The 20432-nt window shown below is 34.7% G+C and overlaps 1 protein-coding gene across 7 annotated transcripts in view; it reads left to right on the forward strand.

The window, feature by feature from the left end:
• Window positions 1-20035, forward strand: part of ZNF516 (zinc finger protein 516) — a 141544-nt gene extending 121509 nt beyond the window's left edge. For all 7 annotated transcript variants that reach the window (XM_074273668.1, XM_074273694.1, XM_074273686.1 and 4 more), the window contains 3 exons: window positions 585-2075; window positions 9739-9806; window positions 17084-20035. In XM_074273668.1, coding sequence (XP_074129769.1) covers window positions 585-2075; window positions 9739-9806; window positions 17084-17143 — 1619 coding nt within the window. In that variant the 3' untranslated portion in view covers window positions 17144-20035. The remainder of the gene's footprint in view (window positions 1-584; window positions 2076-9738; window positions 9807-17083) is intronic.
• The last annotated feature ends 397 nt before the right edge of the window (window positions 20036-20432 follow it).

Genomic DNA, 20432 nt, shown 5'->3' on the forward strand with positions numbered 1-20432 from the left:
ATCGATGGCTGACAGAAAATTACCTTTTTGAATTTTTTTTAAATTGCTCATCACAGGTTTTATTAAACACATTTTGTAAGGCCATCAGCAGTAATAAAGTATTTTTTTAATGTTTTATTAAGCTGGGCTCTAAAAAGAGAATACAAACAAAAGAATTGCAAACTGTATAAAAACCAGGATCTGGAAAGACGCTTAACTCTTGCTTGGAGTCAAATTTTATGGCTTGGAAATAGGCACTTAAAATAGAAACATGCACACTTGCTTTTCATTAAAATATCAACTAGCTATATGACCACTTAGTTTTCTTATTATGTTTTGTGTACTAATAAGCAAAATAGTGATCATCATATTGTTCTTTTCTTTGGATTACCCATAAACTTGGGAGATTTATTCAAAGTCAGCTGAGTTCCAGGATCCTGTTGCTATTTTCTTGAGAATAAAGTATGCTCAAATCAATTAACTTCAGTGTATTTTTATGGTACCTAGTACATTCCCATTTCTGTAAAGTTAGTACATTTCCTTTATTATTACCTCCATGCCTTAATGAGAGGTGGTAACCTTTTATTTTACTTTGGGTTCTCTAGGAGGAAAGCCGTACAATTGCAACTTTTCTGAAGAGGTACCTACAGTGCTGCCTCATGGAGATCACAATCGTCAATTTGGAAATGGTAACATGTCAGAAAATAAGGCCAGTGAATCAAAATTAGGAGTAGCCATTTCTGTTCCAATACTTGAAAATAACATCCAAGAAGCTTCTAAAAATGCCGAACAACACAGATGTTCACTTGACTTAAAAATGCCAGGGTTTCACCGTAAGCAAGAGATTCCAGGGTCTGGCAACAATGTGGATTTTGTTTCAGGTATGGATCAAACGTACTCAGAAATGGCGGTAGATCTTCAGGTCTCGTTAGAAAACCAAGCTAGTCATCCTAAAGAAAAGCTGTATGATTTGCACAACAAGGAGTATCCTGGGGGAGGAAAAAAAGTGATGATGACACCAGACCTGATTCCACTAGATTTAAGTGAGAAATCCACAAGAGATGATTCCAGGAATAAGGATATTGCTTCATCCCTGCAGGCTGCTTTGATTGTCCACCCATGCCCTTACTGTAACCACAAGACTTACTATCCAGAAGTTTTGTGGATGCACAAAAGAATCTGGCACAAAGTGAGCTGCAACTCTATGGCTCCTCAGTGGATTCAGCAAAACGGTTATAGAGGTATAAAGAATACCGTGGTGTTTCTCGCCAGAAGCGGACGCACCGGACCTCCACCTGTTCTTGGGGGGAAAGACTGCCAGCCCTTGCCCATTGCCCGATTCACACGCACCCAGGGCCCCACTGGGCTGTCAGCATCCAAAAGCAGCTCCCCTCTGGGAGTCACAGTGAAACCAGCTAGTATGCCTAAGAATAAGGACAGCCCTTTGAGTGGCAGCTCTGAGCCATGGGCATCAGGTCCTGATGGGTATCGGCAAACCAAAATGACCCACACCCAAGAGCAATACAGTCCAGCTTCACAGCACTCACCGCAGCTGAAACCTAAGTATGAAACCAACTCCAAACTGGTGCATGCAGGCAGCTATAGCCGAAGTGTAACGCCTACCCAGACAGTCATATCAAGGGCCACCCCGCAGCTCCCCAACAGTAAGCCAGCAGAGAAGTACTTGATTTCTCCAGTGGCCGCCAGCTTTACCACTCCGAATAAACACTGTACATCCGACTCCATGAAGGCCAAATTCAACCTTCAGCCTCAATACCCACCTCTCTGTAAACCCGAGCATTATTTGAAACCTGAAGGTCCCTCCCTGTCTCCCCGGGAACCCCACAACAAGGCTGCACAGGAGCTGAGGACACTGGCCAACTGCAGTGTGGGATCCAGGGGAAGCCCGGTGATGCAAGCTCAGGCCACTGTGACGGGAGCTCCCTCAGTCTTACACTCCCTCAAACAAGAGCCAGCACCCGAGGGCCATGACAAAAGGCTGGACATTCTAAACATTTTCAAGACATACATTCCAAAGGACCTTGCTACGCTCTACCAGAGCTGGGGTGCTAATGGCCCTGCCTTAGAACATAGAGGTAAGAGCTCTAGTACTTTTCTTTCCTCTCTGTGACTTCTTCATCATTTAGGTAACCAGACCCCCTAGAAGCAATGCCTTTTCTGAGACAGTTTGAGTACTTTCTCCCTCTTGGAGGCTCATGGATGCTGCTCCCACCTGCTGCGTGACTTTTCAAATGCAGGTCAGATGTATCTGTTTCATTGCAGAGCATTTATATTATATTCCCTCACCCACTACTTTGAGTGAAGGTAGAGTTACACAGATGTTTCAGTTCCCCTGTAACATTAATACCCTAGCGATATGCTGGTGTTAGTACACATCATAAAGTTTCCTGCTTGAGGGAAAAATAAGGTCTCTCTAGGCTCCTGTATGATGTGAATTTGGGAACCCATTTAAATTTCCTCTGTGCAGAAATGTGCCAAGAATAGGCAGACTTGATTGTGATTTACTTCCTTTGTCATCCTAGACAAAGAATCCTTGACTATCCATTGTCCTCATTTCTCAAAAGACGAGAATTATCATTTTGAGTTACTATTTTAAGTTTTTTTTTTTTTTTATATGTGCCTTATTTTTAAAATATATACACTCTATGTTCAGAAACAAGTAAACAGGGTTTTACATCATATGAGTATTCCATTAAAAATTCCTGGAAATAATAAACTTGAAAAAAAAAGTGTTTTAAAAACAGATTGTCGGATCCTTTTCAGCTTTTTTTTTTTTATTACATTTAATAAACCTGCTTACAACTTTCCACATGGTATGCAGAGCTTATAAAATATGTTGTTTCTGGTTTTTTAAGGGATCTTCTGGAACACAAACTGCAGTTAGGTTCCTGAACACTAAGGATTTATTATTTAAAAAAGAAAGAAAGAAAGAAAACAAAAGCTCTATCTTTGAAATTTTTCTCTAAGGCAGTAGTTATATAACTTCTCAAGACTCTTTTTCATTCTTAAAAATTGTTTCAGATCTATTCCCTCAAGAACTGTTGCTTATGGGGACTATATTGTTGTTTATAGATTTTTATCATATTAGAAATGAAAATGTCTTGGTATTACTACGAAAATAGCTTTGACCTCATGTAATCCTGGAGAAGGTATCAGGGGAGCCCCAGAGATTTTTGGACCACACTTGAAACCACTGCTCTAAGGATTTATTATTTTACTCTTGGTAATATTAACCTTGATGTGAGTAAAAACAAGGCCACATAAAGTACAAAGTGAATGCAAAATAAATATTTCTTCAAAAGAGTGAATGGGTTAGTGAATGAACTCTTTTAGTAATGCAGATGATAGATCATTGAATATTTGTTTTCTGAAAATAGAGCCAGACTTCTCAAGGGAAGGAAATAATTCCTGGTTTTGGGAAATAGGATAAGCAGAGTCCTTATTGTTAAAGAATAGAATGTAGAACTTAATGGTGACATTGATTTAGAGTCATGTATGAAGAACCGCATGATATAGGGGATAGAGAAATGTCCTCAAACCCAAATCCTACCTGTTATTAGATAATGACTGTTACTGGGCAAGTTATTTAAATGTTCAGTTCTGTAGGCAGCTCTCTTAATGATACAGGTTGCAGAGAGGTGCTGACCTGCATAATAGAAAGAATTTCCTTACTTGGGAGCTCCCTGAGCTAAAGAAGTCATTTTATTTATTTCTTAGTAGATTGTATAAGAAGGGATGCAGGTTGGATATTAGTAAGAACTTCTTTTCATTGTTATTTTTTAGCTATTTTGGTTGAAATTGAAAAGAGCATGCATAAGAATAAAAAAGTAAAAGTATTTATTTGCATTAAAGTATATAGACTGCATTTAGATTTTGGGATTTCTCTGTCTTACAAATGTCAGTAAAGTCCATTCTGTTCTTGTGTTATTGCCATGTTGTTGAATAATGTAGTGTTTCTGTTACTACTTCTCATAATTAGGAGATCTTTTTAAGTTTTCTACAATTAAAATGTTGTCTTAGACCACAGAGTGATGTGAAATAATGGTTACCGGACCAGCCACTTCTCCGCCTAGATTTTAATTTATTTTTCAGCAGTGAGGAACCATGACAGATTTATTTTTAAGTTTAATTTGATGCCTTTTGTTTCTGACAATATAGCAATTTTCTAACATACCATCCTGCTCATAGGAGTGTCTCTTGTAACAAAGAAAAATTATTAAACAGAACCAAGTGACATGTAACAGATATGTTACATAGCATGCATACATACATAAAGATATGTAACAGTGTCCATAGCACCCCACCCCCCCCGGTTTTAATAGGAGAGAATTGTATTTCATTATCTGTTCATGGAATCCTACAATCATAGATTTAGAGTTGGAAAAAGCTTACAGATCATTTCTTCCAACTGCCTCATTTCTTAGAGAGGAAACTGAGACTCAGTGAAGTGACTGGCCATCAGTCACACAGATATTGACATTAAGAGGCCTCATGAGGATCAGTCAGTAAACATTTATTAAGCATCTGCTGTGTGGTGAGCCTTGTGCTAAGTGCTGGGAATACAAAGAAAGGTAAAAGACAGCGCCTGCTCTCAAAGAAAACTGAGTTTTGAAGGAAACTAGATAAGGAACATATGCATAGGACAGACTGTGGACATGAGACATGGTGTCATTGACCACGAGTTGCAAGAAGGACTGTTTGGCTTGATTACTGAGTGTGTGAAGGTGAATAGAATGATGCGTAATAAGGTTCTAAAGATAGGTTTGAACCAGGCTATGAAGTGACAGGACTAGGATTTGATCCCAAGCCCTTTGCCTCATTTTATGCTCTTTCCATTATACCACCTAATTTAGTTAAAAAAAAAATTCTCTTCTCCTAAATCCAATAGATTTTTCTATCATTCCCTTCCTCAAAACACAGGTGTTCCTAATTCAATCCAAAACTGGTATGTGTTAAGACTGGACAATAACTTAGTGCTTTTAAAACATTTAAAAAATTTTTTTGTTAAATTGAATTTTTAAAAACCTAACCAAAATTGTAATAATGTGACTTTTGTATATATGCCCACTCACAAAAGAACTTTTTTTCTTTACGTGTTTTTACTACCTTTGTGATGAAGGATCTCAGTTTCCTTATTTGCAAAATATTAGATCACGTGGGTTCTAAGTTTTCTTATAGTACCAAATCCTATGAATGCAGTTTAGATTAAAAAAAAAAAAAAAAAAACAAACTAAAACTAAATGATTGTTTTTTATGATAAGTAGAAACTTCATTGTGGACTGAAGTTGATATTACTTTCTTAAAGGGTATGATAATTGAATGCAAGCTTCGTCAGATCCTGTCAGACTAGAAAGATTTCATGTCTGGGTTTGTGATTAATATATATTTTATATGAGGAGTAGCTTTGATGAGTTTGGTGAACTTCATCATCAGGTTGATAGATTTGTTGACCACAAAAGTACTCAGAGTCCATGTATTATGTCCTGGAGGATATAGAATCTGCATCAGCTGAAGCAATACTAATACTATATAAGTCACATATATAAATAGAAGCATTAACTTATCCTAGTCTCTCTATATAGAGGATATTCCACCTAATGGGAAATCACATCAATAGAGAAAGTTATTTGATGTTTTACATTTAAATTGATTTAATTTCTTTTTTTGAAAAAAATATTTACACTATTGGCATGAAAGAATTGTATCATTCATTATTATTGGGCCCATGATGCTACTACATAGGATTTATTTATTTAACTTTGGAAGATATTCTTTTTAATTTAAAAAGGTACAGTAGTGAGGAAAACATTTGGTAAACCTTAAAATGCCATAACAAAGATGAGTTATTGTAAGTTATTATTTTTGGTGAGTATTAAAGGAAGACAGATAATTTTGATCATAGTACTTGACACAATGTAGTTTGGAACATTTTCCTTGTACATTTGCTCTGCCTTTTTCAAAAGGTTTAGAGATATATTTATTTTTGCTGTTTAAAGCATATAAGTTAATATGTAAATATTCAAGCAGTGTGTCTTTCAGATGTAAAAATATCGAGTATAAGAGGTTCAAAATGCTACTTTGTGTATTACTTGTTAGTGATTCTTAATTTTATACTTCATAATGTGTACATAATATTTTACCTTTTACTTTTAATAATAATTTTCTCACATAATTAAAATTTCCGGGTCACTGTGTGAGCTTTTTGCTCACCAGGTAGTCTTCAATGCAAAACAAGTTTATAACCTTTTTTTGATAAACTCAGAATTTTGGAGCAGCCTTGACTAAAAAGGGCAAGATGACAGCTGAAAAGTCTCCTAGTGCCTCCCTCCCCCTTTTTTTTTTAAGGGAAAAAAAAGAATATCATTGTTTAAAAAATATTACCAAAGGCAAGTCAGCATTGTAATGTGCATGTGAATAAAAGAAAGAAGAAATGAATGCCAGTAAGATTATGTAGAACTTTTTTGTATATTTGTAGAGACCTAGTAAACAACAATAAAAAAAAAACACAACTTAATAATACTTTTCATTTGTCATGCTTTAAAGTTCGCAAAACTGTTTCTATAACTGATCTGATTTCATCAAATGAAGCATTTTTACATCAGTATTTGAAATATCTGTGTTATTGCTGTGGGTGCTCTTTTACTCTGATTGCTTGATAGATTGAAGATTTTTTTTGGTTTGGTAGGACTTGCCAAAGTTTGCACTTTAAAAATTCAGGATCATCTTCAAGCTGTGAAGTATCTAAGTAGATAGATCTTCAGGGGAAGGTTAGAATGCCTATGTTCTAGTGTGTATTTAAAAAGCTGTGCATGCTAGTCTTGGTGTCATAACAGTGATCATAAACATTTCCTTGGCATGTATTCATCCACCAAGATTAGTGAAGTGTTCCATGTTCTTTGTCATCTAAACATTAAGAAAAATTATTTTTAGAAGTTGTTTCTATTTGAGGTTAATTAGACATTATATGGCAATGGCTAGGAGAAAAGATACACAAGATTTTCAATCACTGGGATTGATTCAGAACAAATGGAATAGGGATAAAATGTTTTCCTTAAAGACAAAGTAGTTTCTAGCCATAAGATCCTTAGAATAAAAATAAATATTGTTAATAAATATATCAGTAATAATATATTCTATGCAAACAAATATTATCATATAAATTACCATATAATATGTTATCATACAATAATTTTATGTGATGAATGTTTACTACAAAATAAATATGATTCTTATGTTCAGAGAATGAAATTCTAAGCACCATGATAAATTTCATTAATCTTTAATTGGGTTTTTAAATTTAGTGCTCTTTTTGTTACATTGCCAAATAACATTGTTTAAATTTTATTTCTTAACCAAATGATGAAAATTTGAAACTTTAAAAAAACATTAAGAATAAGATATAACTTTTTATACATTGTGTCTTAGCAATACTTGGAGGAAGCATATCTAAATTAGAAAAAAGAGGGATAAAATAACAGCATTAGCCTTTTAAATGAACTGTTAACCAGTAAGATACAAAATCATTTCCTTCTGTTTCCTGTTTTTCACAGAAATAAGAAGACAGGCTAGAAAATGTAGAAGGTTATATGATTCCTGAAGTTAGATTTGATTCCTAAAGTTATTGTTTAAGAGTAGAAGCATAACTTTTCCAATTAGCATCTTGTCCTTTTCTATCAGCTGTTGTAGCATTGCAGAAAAAGGCAAATGCTAAGAAATTCCTCTGAAGGCAATATCCTATAAAAACACTAGACTTTTTGTTTTACTTCAGAGGTACTTCTTACCCAAATAGAAAAAGATATGCCAGCAAACAAGAGAAACCACTGAAAGCCTGAACCCAATCTCCCATAAAAGTCAGATGTGTCTTTTTTGATCAGCAGAAAAAAGACAAAGACCAGTCCTTTAAGTCAGATATTGTAAACTGACCTTTGGAGAGAAAGAAGAGGTTCGAGTATCTTTCCACGAATGCTAATGGCCTAGAAAACATGTTTACCAAAGTGGGTAGGAGACTGCTTGGGCTGCCACTAGCTCCAAATGTCTGGAATGACACTTTCATTCACAGATGTCTTTCTTCTGCGCCTCAGAGGTCTGAGGTCAGAGCAGCCCAGGCAGACAGGTAAGCAAGGGCTAAAGGTTTGATCAGTTTGTGATGGCTGCACTCACTCTGCATTTGTCTCCCAGGTATTGCAGCCCAGGGGGGACAGTCAGGCTCTGGTTCTACTCACTTCCTATTATCCATGTGACTTGTCTCCGCCACGCTGGAGTCACTTTGATTTGCCTGATGTACTGCTTGACAAAGCTGGGTGATGGCTGAGAAGTGGATCCAGCTGCTCTGAAAAGCACACACCTGACATGCCAGTCCTGGTGCGGGCACATCATGGGGAACGTTTTTTAATTCAATGTAATTTATGCATTCTTGCAGTCCTGTGTGTGCCTGGTCTGTCAGCCAGTGCCTAGATGAAGGCTGACAGTTGTCATCCAGGGCCTGAAGGTAGCCTCACATAATGACACATTAGACATACTAATGATGTTTTCTTCTGGCATAATGTTTTCCTCCACCCATTCCTCGCTCCCCTCCCTTTTCCTTTTCCTTACTGCCACCTCGGCCACCATCACCACCACCGTGCTGTGGACACAAGGCCGCCTAGGAGAGGAAAGCTTTCCCCAGCCAATCACTTACGGACCCATCGGTGGTCTCACGCAGGAATCATATTCCCCCTCACCAGTCATTTTGTCCATGCAACTGAAACAGAAGTGATCTCACCTATGGCACAAATTCTGTTCTAACTAGCTCCCTTACTTATTGAATATGTGTGTGCATGTCTATACACACATGTGATATAAATGTACACACATGCCTGCGTATATATGTATGAATTTTTTACCCTACTTCAAGGTTGTTTCTCTTGCATTAATATGACTATTAAACTTGTTCTTTCTGCTCCTCACCTGATTCCCCCCACCCACTCTCTTCCAAGTGCCTTGTGGCTTAATTTGAGATAAGCCTGTTTGCAAATGTTCCATTTTAATTAGAGAGTAGGCTACTCAGAAATGAATATGCTAATGAATTCTGTTGCCACTAGCACAAATTGAAATCAAAGTGCCTCCTTTAAGTCTTAACATAAGGCTTTGTTTTATCTCCTCATTGATTTTGACTAGAACCATGTTACAGGAAACCTGATCCCCTTCAGACTGGTCAGTTTTGTGCTATAAAATCCCACAGTTTTTTTTTTTTTTTTTTTTCTTTAATCATAGTGGTACATAAACTGCTCTGTGTCAGGTACCCACCACATGAGCTAGAGACAGTATAGGGACACTGGTAGACTAGCAGGTTCTTATCAGAAGTGTGAATGAGGCATACATAAGCCAGGCTGATGCAAAATGACAGAGGCCAAATGGTAAGTAATGCAAGGAGAGGGACCCTTTACACATACACTGATAATTAATGCTGTCAGTGATTGCTTTCTTCAGCAGAGAAGTCTGAATTAAAAAGGGCAGTGGCCCTAGGCTGCCATTATCAGCCTCTCTTACAGTAAGTGTTACCGTAAATTGGTATTTTCCAGCTACAGGCTAGGAGCTGGTGCCTTATTTATCTGTCCATTCATTTATCTATCTATCCATCTATTTGACTATATATCTATGAATGAGTGAGTGTGGCTAATTTGTAATGGTTTCAAATAATATGCAGAAATGAACAAAGCTTGAATGTTCCTCTGTTAACGAACGCCCTTGTTCCCACAGTGGTATTTGAATCTAATGGACTCCGAGAGACTGAAGTTCACACCACCTCTACAGATGCCCCCAAACAAGTATGTCTTACAATTAATTGGGTATTTGTGTGTGTGTGTTTGTGTGTTTTTAATGTGGTCACTGGGAAAAGATGTGCTGTGTATTCATCACTAAAGCCCTGTTTAAGTCCAAGTGTATAAACAAATTTGCATTGTCCTGATTTGAGAAGGTAAATATTCTTTTGCACATGAACACTGAAGGTAGTTTTACTGTACACTAAAAGTAGCTTTAGCCTTGACATATATGGTTAAATATTATTAATTATATAAGGGAGGTGAGGTAAGAGAGGCAGTGTATAACAATTTTTAAAATATTAGGTATTTTCAAAGTGAGGTTTTATAAAAGAAATTTTTTTGGATAAAGCTTCCTTTAAAATTCAAAGTACTTTATAGAAACCATTTATCTTCTTTCCTAACACTTTGCCGTTGTAGTCTTGGCCTTCAGTTTGACTCTGTAGTGCTTTGCATTCCAGATCTAGTTTAACATTCATAATTTCTTATTTTTCATTATACAGTTTAATATCATATTATTGATATGAAATAGTTATATACGCACATAACTATGGATCTAGTATAGATATTCATAATAGCATAAACCACATGTTTTATAATAGGCCATATTTTGAACAATTTATTTATGACAGAAAGGCAGAGAAGCATTTTGGTATTGGTGATTGGTATTGTCACTGTCTTAAACATTAATTTCTCTGTATAATGAGCAACCCATAGGTCATCTCTCATATAGGACTTGAGGGCATGAATTATTTTCGCTCATTCTTTCCCCCATTGTTGATTACTTTTTTTTAATCAGTTGTCTTATTCATTCACATAAAGCATTCTATATGTGCTAAACTAAGCTGCTAACCAGCTGCCTGAGAAGATATATCAACATACTGCTTTCTTTGTCACTCAAGAAAGGGTTTCTACTAAAGAGTCCTTGGAAATTTTGTCCTCAAGAATAAGTCTGTATTCAGATACGAAGTTGGATTATGTTGATGTGCTGGGCCATTAGCCAATCTGTTCTACTCATAGATTCAGAGATTTTTTTTTAGAGCTAGAAAAGACTTGTAAAAGAACATGAAAAACCAGAGTCCAAAGTATGTTCCCCAGACTCAGTTTGTGTTTATAAGTGAATAGACAGGCCTATGAATGTCTAATGACTTAAGCCATGGTCACATAAAGTTAAAGCCAGAACCCAGTCAGGACCTCTTTTTCAAAGTGCAGTCCTTTGACTTTATTTTTAGGAAGTTCTACTGTTCAGAAATATCTATTGCTGAAATGCTGAGGCAATAGGACCTGCTATTATGATATTGCAGATTTTAATAAATTGACTTTTTTGCCATTCTTAAAGCTTAGTGGGATAAAGACTAACAGTTTGGTGAGGATGAACTAAATGAACTAGGTATAGAAACATTTCAGTGAGCATCCAACTTGTGTGGAATTTACTTGCATTAGGTAGTATTGACCTTTCTGACTAAATGGAACTCCTGTACCATGGAAAAGTCATTGAACTGCTTCTATGAAATGTAGTAACTGCAAGGTCATGCCCTAATTGGAGAATTACACATTGAAATTACAATTGGAATCATTCCAAAGTATTCCTGCTTACACCAGTGATCCATTAAAAACTCTCCAAAGATATGGCTCCATGATAAAATCAGTTGTTGGGGTGAAACACTAAGCAGTGTTATGAATAACTCAGTGCAGGTAATATATACTTTGGTAAATATAGGGAGTTTTTCCTCTCATATCTCCCCCCCAAAAAAAGAAAGTAACTCTTTTTATCTAAGCACCTTTAATGCTTCTGTCTTCAGAATTATGAGATTTAAAAAAAAAAAAAAAGAAAGAAATCTTGGAATTAAGATTTTATGTTAAAATTGTTTTTAAAACACTGAATATTTATGTTAGGGATGTCCTAACAATCAATGATTCTTTCTTGACAATCACAGAGACAAACTATACTTATATTTTTGTCCTTGTCACTGTGAACTAATATCCTGTTATTAGGTAGTTGTTACAAATGTTTTCCCTAACAAATTTACTGTGGTGCAGTGCTATAGTCTTAGGTTCTGCTAGTCACCGACATAACAGATTTATATTATCTCTCAATTCAACAGGCCCCAGGGGGACAGAGGGAGCTGTGTAATTTTTCAGTCTAATGACAGTGGTTATCCAGATTTCAGATGTTGTAGCTCACATCCTGGCTCCAAAGCTTTGCCATTAAGAAGACATGGTTATTTTCCTTTCTTAGTCATAGCCATCCCCTCTGATGGTAGTCTTTACCTTTAATCACATATAGGCTAATTAGAGCTATTGTTGATTTAACATGAAAAGTCATGATTCTTTAGTACAGTTGCATTTTATCTAGTATTTAGCCCCAGTTTAGTGTAAATTTCTCTGGCTTTTCCCTTAAATGTCCCCATGACCATGACCAGGGGTTTGTAATTTATTCTCCCCAGAGATAGTCAAATCAACCATCATGAAAGAATAAACTAAGTTTTAGAGTTATTCTCTGATTTTTCTGGGATCTCTTAAATTGAGTATCATCAAAATTGAAAATTCCTTCTTTTTCATGCACAGAAGTATATTTTCCAGTTTTTCTAATCTTGTAGTTATTTATAACTAGTCTGGCTCATTTTTTTTGACATATTGTTCTTTTAATAATTTTCATGCTGTACTAATATTGATATTCAAATCAGACAAATTTCCGATGAGGTTTTAATGGCTAAAAGGCTTGGTTTACACACAGACATACACATACATACACAGACATGCATACATACACATGTACACACAAATGTGTATATCAGCAATAGCATCATATACAAAAAACATCTGTTTATATTTGTGCAGAAATTGATCTTCCGTATTTAGCTTTTTGATTATCCTAATTCTTTCTTTATGCTCACAATAATAATTTCTTATTACTATTAGTCACAGTGCTTTATATAATCTTGTAAGATTTCCCAAGAATTTCCCTAAAACAATCTATTAAGTAGATAGTGCAAATATTATTGCCCTCCTTTATAACTAAGGAATGTGAAATTCAAGGGAGAGGCATTGTTGTCATACAGCTACAAAATTTGGGGGCTGGAATGAGCTTCTGTTCCTTCTGACTTTTTCTATTCGATATGCTTCCTTCCCATGCATCTTCATCTCCTAACATATGCTATTATGTACCAAATTACTTTGTTAAAGTAATATTTGTATTAATCAACAGGCATTATTAAGCATTTACTATATTCCAGGTCATATGCTTAGAAGCTTTGGAGATTCAAATTAAAAGTAACTATTCCATATTCATTGTAAATTATCTAAGTCCCCTGGTCTTTTAGTATACATATATACATATGTAGTCCCAGATTTATCATGTGGTTGATGGATGTTTGTCAGTCATTAACACATTAACCCTTTGTCTCATAGGGGCTCTTATGGAATTATATATATATATATTTTTTTTTTTTTAAAGTCACAGATGAAAAGATAAAAAAATACAGAATGGTTGCATTTATGAGTGTATATACATATTTAGAAAATAATAGCTGTAGGAAAAATATATGTGTTTTTCTGAATGTTTTTGCCATTCTTGCTAAAGCTATCTGAGAGGAAATGGAGAAAAATGGGAATTTATGTCTCCATTAGCATGCTAGATTGTGACAGTATTTTCATGCACATGTTATTTGATAGAGTCCCTTTACATATTTTAAAACTATGTATTGATATTGTGACTACACTTGTTTGATTAAAGTAGAATAATCCTTTATTTATGAGTATACATTCTAACCTTGTGGATAATAGGTAGTGCAGTGGATAGCGTGCTGGGCTTAGAGTTGGGAAAACTAATTTTTTTCTGAAGTCAAATCCTCCTCAGATACTTACTAGTTGTATGACCTTGGGCAAGTAACATAATAAAATCTTTCGTGTTTCTTATAAATGACTGGGAAATTTATAGTGAAAATTAAGTAATTAGTTTTTTAAAGTTGTTTGAGTGATAGTATCTTGATAACTTTGGTCCCATTTGCATTTACATTTAGTTAGAGTTATTAGTTAAATCATTAAACCACCACAACAAAAAAGTTTTAATAAAAAAAAAAAAAACAGTTTTAAAAGAACCAAGGAGTGAGATTTTGCTGACATGTATATCCTGATTTATTCTGATTTTTTGGCACTTAACAAAAATCCATGATTAGTAATTCATTTCCCATTATTGTAAAAAAATGTCTTCTTGTTTTTAAGTAGTGTTGCTGAGAATAAGAATTTCATTAATCAGAGTGATTGATAATGAATAAATAAATAAAAACTTAAATATTTTGTAGCTATGAGATAGATGGCAAATTATGAACATGAGAGTGTCATATATATTTTGCCATATTTTTGGACTTTCTCCATAAATTCAGCTCTTGTTCTGTATTCTCCCTTTTGATATAACAGTTTGCATGTCTATTGACTATTTAAATTATATTAACATTTTATTTGTGTGTGTGTGTGTGTGTGTGTGTGTGTGTGTGAGAGAGAGAGAGAGAGAGAGAGAGAGAGAAGAGAGAGAGTTGAATGAATGAGTCAGTTAGGGTTAGTATCAAATGTCTGAGATTGGATTTGAACTCAGATCTTCATGTCTCTAGGGATGATGTTCAATCTGTTGTGCCACCTAGCACAATATTTATTATTATATTATATTATATTATATTATATTATATTATATTATATTATATTATATTATATTATATTATATTATATTATATTATATTATATTATATTATATTATATTATATTATATTATATTTTAAAACTGAAAGTATTGTCAAAATTTTACTTGACTATTACATGTCTGCCTAATAAAAGCCAATTATTTTAGTTCAAGTGGAAGTTTTCTCACTACTCAGACTTTTCTCTGATTATTTTGTAGGAAGGGAGATTGATATCTAGAGTGAGCTAAGATTTTTTTATGTACATATCTATACACCCTTAAGTACATACTCAGGGGGCTGATATAGGATGAAGCTACTAGCTTTATCAAAGAAATGAGGAAAAAAATGCATCTCATAAAGTACTAGGTGAGTCAATATCAATTCCTAGAAACATTGACTTAAGGTAGTATTCCTTCCACTATGACCAAATCCATATATACCTACAGTTGGGAAGACAAAATTTTTTAGAGATATATATCTGATGTTTATAAAAAAAATGAAATAGCAGCTGTTCACAATTTATCTACTTCATCAAATATCAGTGCTTTTTTTTTTTTTTTTTTTTTTTTGGGTCATCCTGTCCTGTTGCATTTTTTTCTCTACCTTATTTTTTCAACTATAACTTTTTTTTATTGTTTTAGGAAATCAGAATGACCATGTTGAATAATAAAATGGTAGTTCTCATGAACTAGCTGTTTAGAATGTTTCTTTTTAAAAATAAGGCAGGGACTAAAAATCATATTTCACATTGAATTGTAATTAGGTTGTAGTTATTGCTATCAAGGAGGAGTTGAATTCTGCAGCTAGGTGACACAATGGATAGAAGTGCCAGACCTGAAGTTAGGAACACTTAGCCCCCTGAGTTCAAATCCAGCCTCAGGTACTTACTAAAATGTATAACTATTGGACAAGTCATTTAACTCTGTTTGCCTTAGTTTCCTCATTTGTAAAATAATCTGGAGAAGGAAATGGCAAACCATTTTAGTATCTTTGCCAAGAAAATCCCAAATGAGGTCACCAAAAGTTTATAAAACTGAAAAACGATTGAACAGCAACAATAAAATTGGATTCTAGGAATTTTGTAATTCTTATGAAAAGTTTCTTCTCTTTATATGAACCACCTCTGTTATCTCTGTCTCTTGTGTTCTTTGTAGAGTTCATGCCATTTTCTGTTCTTTTGATAGTCTAGTATATCTCCTTTTATTTTTCAGGACATTTAGGGAGAATATTTGCTCTGGATAAACTCCTCCAAATCAGAGATCAAATTTGACATTGGCAGTTACTACATAGATGAACTTAAAGCAAAAGTGCTTCCCCATCTCCTTTTTATTTAGAAACTCAATGGAAATTTTCCTTGTTCCCTGGTGTATCCGTAGCTTGTTCAGAATAAGCCTTGTTAATGATGAGTACCTCCTCTTGGAACTGCTGGGTTCTTCTCTCTAAGGCATGATGTAGTTGGGCAAAAATGTAAAACATCCCTCTCAGTTTATTGCAAGAAATTCAACATCCAACTAAGGAAGTTTTATCACATCCCCTATTCAGTTACTGTTTCCTACATTTCAAGATACCACATTATATGCTACCATATCCCCCTGGCTCCCTCCTTCTAATTTTGTTGCAAATTTCTCTGACTTCTACCACACTTTGACTGGTAGATGTCATGAATCTAGGGCCAGCATTAATTAGAAATTTTCTAAATCTATTAGCAGAAAAGAGACACTTAATTCATTATGTCATTCAGAGCTGGATTTCTTTGCCTGATTTCTGGGACTGCTGTAGGCACAGCTTGAAACTATTTAGAATTTTACATGGGCACTGTATTTTGTTGTTGTCATTGTTGTGGTGTGTTCATTTTCAATGGTCTGTTTCAGTTCATCAGAATTTTAGCTTAAGGTTAACACTTTTATGTAAGATTAACCATGCCATGTTGTTTTAGTCATCAGAATTCTAAACCTCATTGTTCAAACAGTGATGTTCCAAATGTCATTTTAACATTTTAAAGCATTCTCTAGGAGCTTCAGGCTCACATTTATTCACATTTTTATCTTGCAGTTCACTTGACTTTAGAATGTCCCTTTTATTTTTTCCAACATGGTAATTATTTATGGAAATTGGTAAAAACCTTCTCAGGTTTTGACAGACCTATATGAGAGCTGTACTTTTCTTTTTGTTTTTATGGTCTTAAATTCAACCTTTTTGGGAACTATCATTGTTGTAGATATTCTTTGTACTGTAAAATTTTGCAATTAAGATACATCATTTAATCCCCCCCCTCAGTCTTTTCCTTTTTTTTTTTTTTTTAAACTTTTCTTCCTTAAAACATCCAGTTATTGTTATTTTTCTATTCATATATATGGAAAAGTTTATAGGAACTTGATTTTTTTTAACCTTCCCATGGAAATGATTAAAATAATTGTAATATAGTTGGTCAATTTTATTTTGGGTCACATTGATTTAAAATAAAAAGCAGCTGAAGTTGGGGGGAGGTTTTGCCTGCTTGACCATTTTGTTGCATGTAGATTGTCTAGATTAAAGAAAAAATACAATATGAATTGAAAAATACAAAATTATGAGGTTTTAAATTTTTTTTTCTTTTTTTTTCTCATCCAGGGGAGAGACCATTCTAATTCAGACATTGCCCATACAGTGCCTCTCAGAAAGGGAACCTAAACACACAGAGCCAATGTGTGCACCGAGAACCATTTATCCAGGAGTTAACAGTACCCTGACTGATGGTTACAGCAGCCTCCAAACAGTGACCTAGATAACCCTGCCTGGATGACTTCCCTACAGACCCTCAAATCCTTGGTGCCGCTGTGCTAAAGTGGAAACTCAAGGGAGATGCCTCAATATTCATAACCATTTAAAAATAAATGAAGATCTTACATACCTAATATATATAATATGTATGTATGTATATGTTATACATATACCTTGTGTACACATGCTAATCGGTTCCATGGTTCCATATTTCCTTTATAATTAACAGTGGGACTAGCAAGCGCTGTGACAACACAAGGTTCCTACATCATTCAAGATGAGTTTGAGACACTGGAAAACCAAGCAGAACAAAACTGCGCATTTTGGAGAACGTCATGAAGTTAAGCACTGTAACAAGACTCTCCCTGATGCTCCTGAGGACTCCTATTTAACTGCATTGCAACAAATAGTGGTGGATTTGAGGGATGATGAAGTGTTAATACTTACCACTCCTTGTTATAGTGGAAAAGCAAACTGAAAATAGTCCATAAAAGATCGGAAGGAAGTGGTATTTGGTGCTGTGAAAAACCATGCTTGATCAAACAGGGACTGATGGGGAGAAGACCATATTTCTCCAATGGTTCTATTTCATTAAAATCTGGGGGCCACTTGCATTTCCCATGTGATTGTTCTAGACTTTTCGTTCACCAAGAGTTCTACATGAATATGGAAATGGAAACACTTCTATGGATATGCTTATACTCTGCTTTGGACAAGAAAGCTAGTTGAACACTAAGAAAAGCAGGCTTCTGTATTTTACTCTCAGGACCTTTTTGTAACAGGGCTACATTTGGCAAACTGCTCACAAAAGAAGACTGCACGTTTTAACAGCCACTGAATGCTCCTAATGTGTACATGTTTTTAATAATAGCAGAAGAGTCTCTGAGCAAATGTAGGAAATCTAGATTGCTCTGTATGCTTCTGTCTTTTTGTTTTTTTTTTTCCCCCCAGCAAGTCAGTTACCCCCTTTCTTCTTGGGCCTAGTGACATCCCCCCCTTTCAAAAAAAAAAAAAAAAGATGACTTACCTTTTTCATGGTGGCAGGTTAATAATGTTCTTTATAATATGTCATGTATTGTACTTGGTGGTCACTGGTAGTGTTAGGGGGGAAAATGCTTTATATACCTCTTCCTCAGTAACTCTTTCAAATGCAAGTTTTCGCGGTGGGGATTAAGGCACATAACAAAGGATCTTAAACCATGCAGTGTAAGCAATTAAAAAATGTATTCCACAGATATAAATATTTTCTTTCCTTATTGCTGTGACACTATGTGTGATGGTAATATTTCTGAGAGTTTCAGATTTTTGCACATATGATTTTATGCATTATCAAAAGTTACTGCTGCCTTGAAAGAAAATGTTCTGTGAAATTTTTTGCAAAAGCTTTACTAGGTTTTTTTTAAATTGTGACATTTTGTAAAGGCAGGAAATGGATTAAAATTAGCATGCTAAATATATTTTTCAAAAAAAGCAATAATTTTACATGTACAGAAATTATCCTAACCTTTAATACTGGTGAGAGCAAGTTTACTTAATACAGTAATGGACTAGTGCAGTTTTTTTGTAGTAAATGGGCTTCTGATACAAAGATTTGTTTAAAAAAAAAAACACAAACAGCAACAAAAACCCTAAGGTGTGGTTTTTCTGTTCTAATGATTTGTTGAGTTTTTATAATTATTATAATTATAATTATTATTTTTATTAGACAAGGTTTGGTTCTGGATTCTACTTGTTATTGGTTTTGGATTACTTGACAGTTCATCTTACTTTGCAATGCTTGCAACAATGCAATGTAACTTGCTAGCGTATTTTTTTTTACTTATTTTCCCTCATATCCCTACACCAGATGTGTACCAGAATTCTCTGTAGTACTGGTATAATTAGGAATGTCTGTGCAAATACTTAGAAGTGACTGTAATTGACTGTTTTGTAAAATTATTTTGAGTGAAATTGCATAGACACATTCCACTGTTCACCTGTTCTGTTGATTTATGTTTGATCATCCTTTGGGGTTCACACTAGCGATAATTTTTGCCTTTCTGGGTCCTGTTTCCTTGGCTTAAAGTAAATGGTGACAATTCAGGAATGCATCAAAGCTAGCTGCTTAGCCCTGTTTGCTTCTCTATGTTTTTAGCTATTAAAAAATTTATTCTGTACCCAAAGTGACACAAAAGTGTAGTGTACATTTGTGATTTTTCAAAAGTGATATGGAAAATCCTAATTAATATTTGGAAATGAAAGATGCTGGGTGAATCTTCCTTTCTAGAGTGTCTGACAGAAAGAAGAGGAAAATGCTGTCACTTCCATTACCAGGGTACTAATCAACAAAGTTTACAATCAGAATTTAGTTACATAGAGAACAACAGTAGGGGGAAATCAGTTTAAATAATTATATGCTGTGTTTGGTGCAGAAATCAGATTTTCACTTAATTAAACAAATGTGTGGGGGTTGAGGAACCCTCCAAGAATGCCAACCTCAAAGACAAGCTGTTTTCAGGAATGAAACTCTGGTTTATACTTTTCCATTTAAAAAAAATTATCAATGTTGTTGTATCGCTTCATTAATTCATTTCTCTGAGTTTGACCATAGTATTTAAAATGATTTGTGTTCCATATTTATTTAGCAAATGATCAGCATTTTAAAAAACTGCAATTTTAGCATGATATACTTCTGTAAACCATCTTCTGACTGTTACAGACTTCCTACTACCTCTACCAGAATCTACCTTTCCTTGCTATTTAACAGGATTTTTTACAGTGTTGCAGCCTAATGTAACTTAGACAATAAAGGGTTTGATTATCTATGCTGCAGATTCTCTGTGTATCTGCCCTCCTCCACTTCTCACTCATTCTCCATTCTCTTTTTCTTTCTCTCTTTCTTTTCTCTTTCTTTAACTAACTTAAAGAACATTTGAAAAAAATTATCTTCCAAAGACCTTTCAGGATGCTCATACTTGGTGCTATTTCTTAGTCTTTATAAAGAATATATAAGGTGAGTGAATGAAAGTCAGATAGATGCAAAGTATATTTTTTATAAATAATTTCCATTTTCATGTTTCTGTTTGCATTTCCTGGAAGTCTTTATGTCAAGGGCAGATGAATAAGTTCCAGGATGGCCAAAACAGAAGACAAATTACTGAGCCAAATGCTTTGAAAATTACTTATTGGTGAAAGCAATCCACAAATAGGATGTCTCACT

The sequence above is a fragment of the Sminthopsis crassicaudata genome, chromosome 1, assembly GCF_048593235.1.
Source record: "Sminthopsis crassicaudata isolate SCR6 chromosome 1, ASM4859323v1, whole genome shotgun sequence".
NCBI classification, from domain to species: Eukaryota; Metazoa; Chordata; class Mammalia; order Dasyuromorphia; family Dasyuridae; genus Sminthopsis; species Sminthopsis crassicaudata.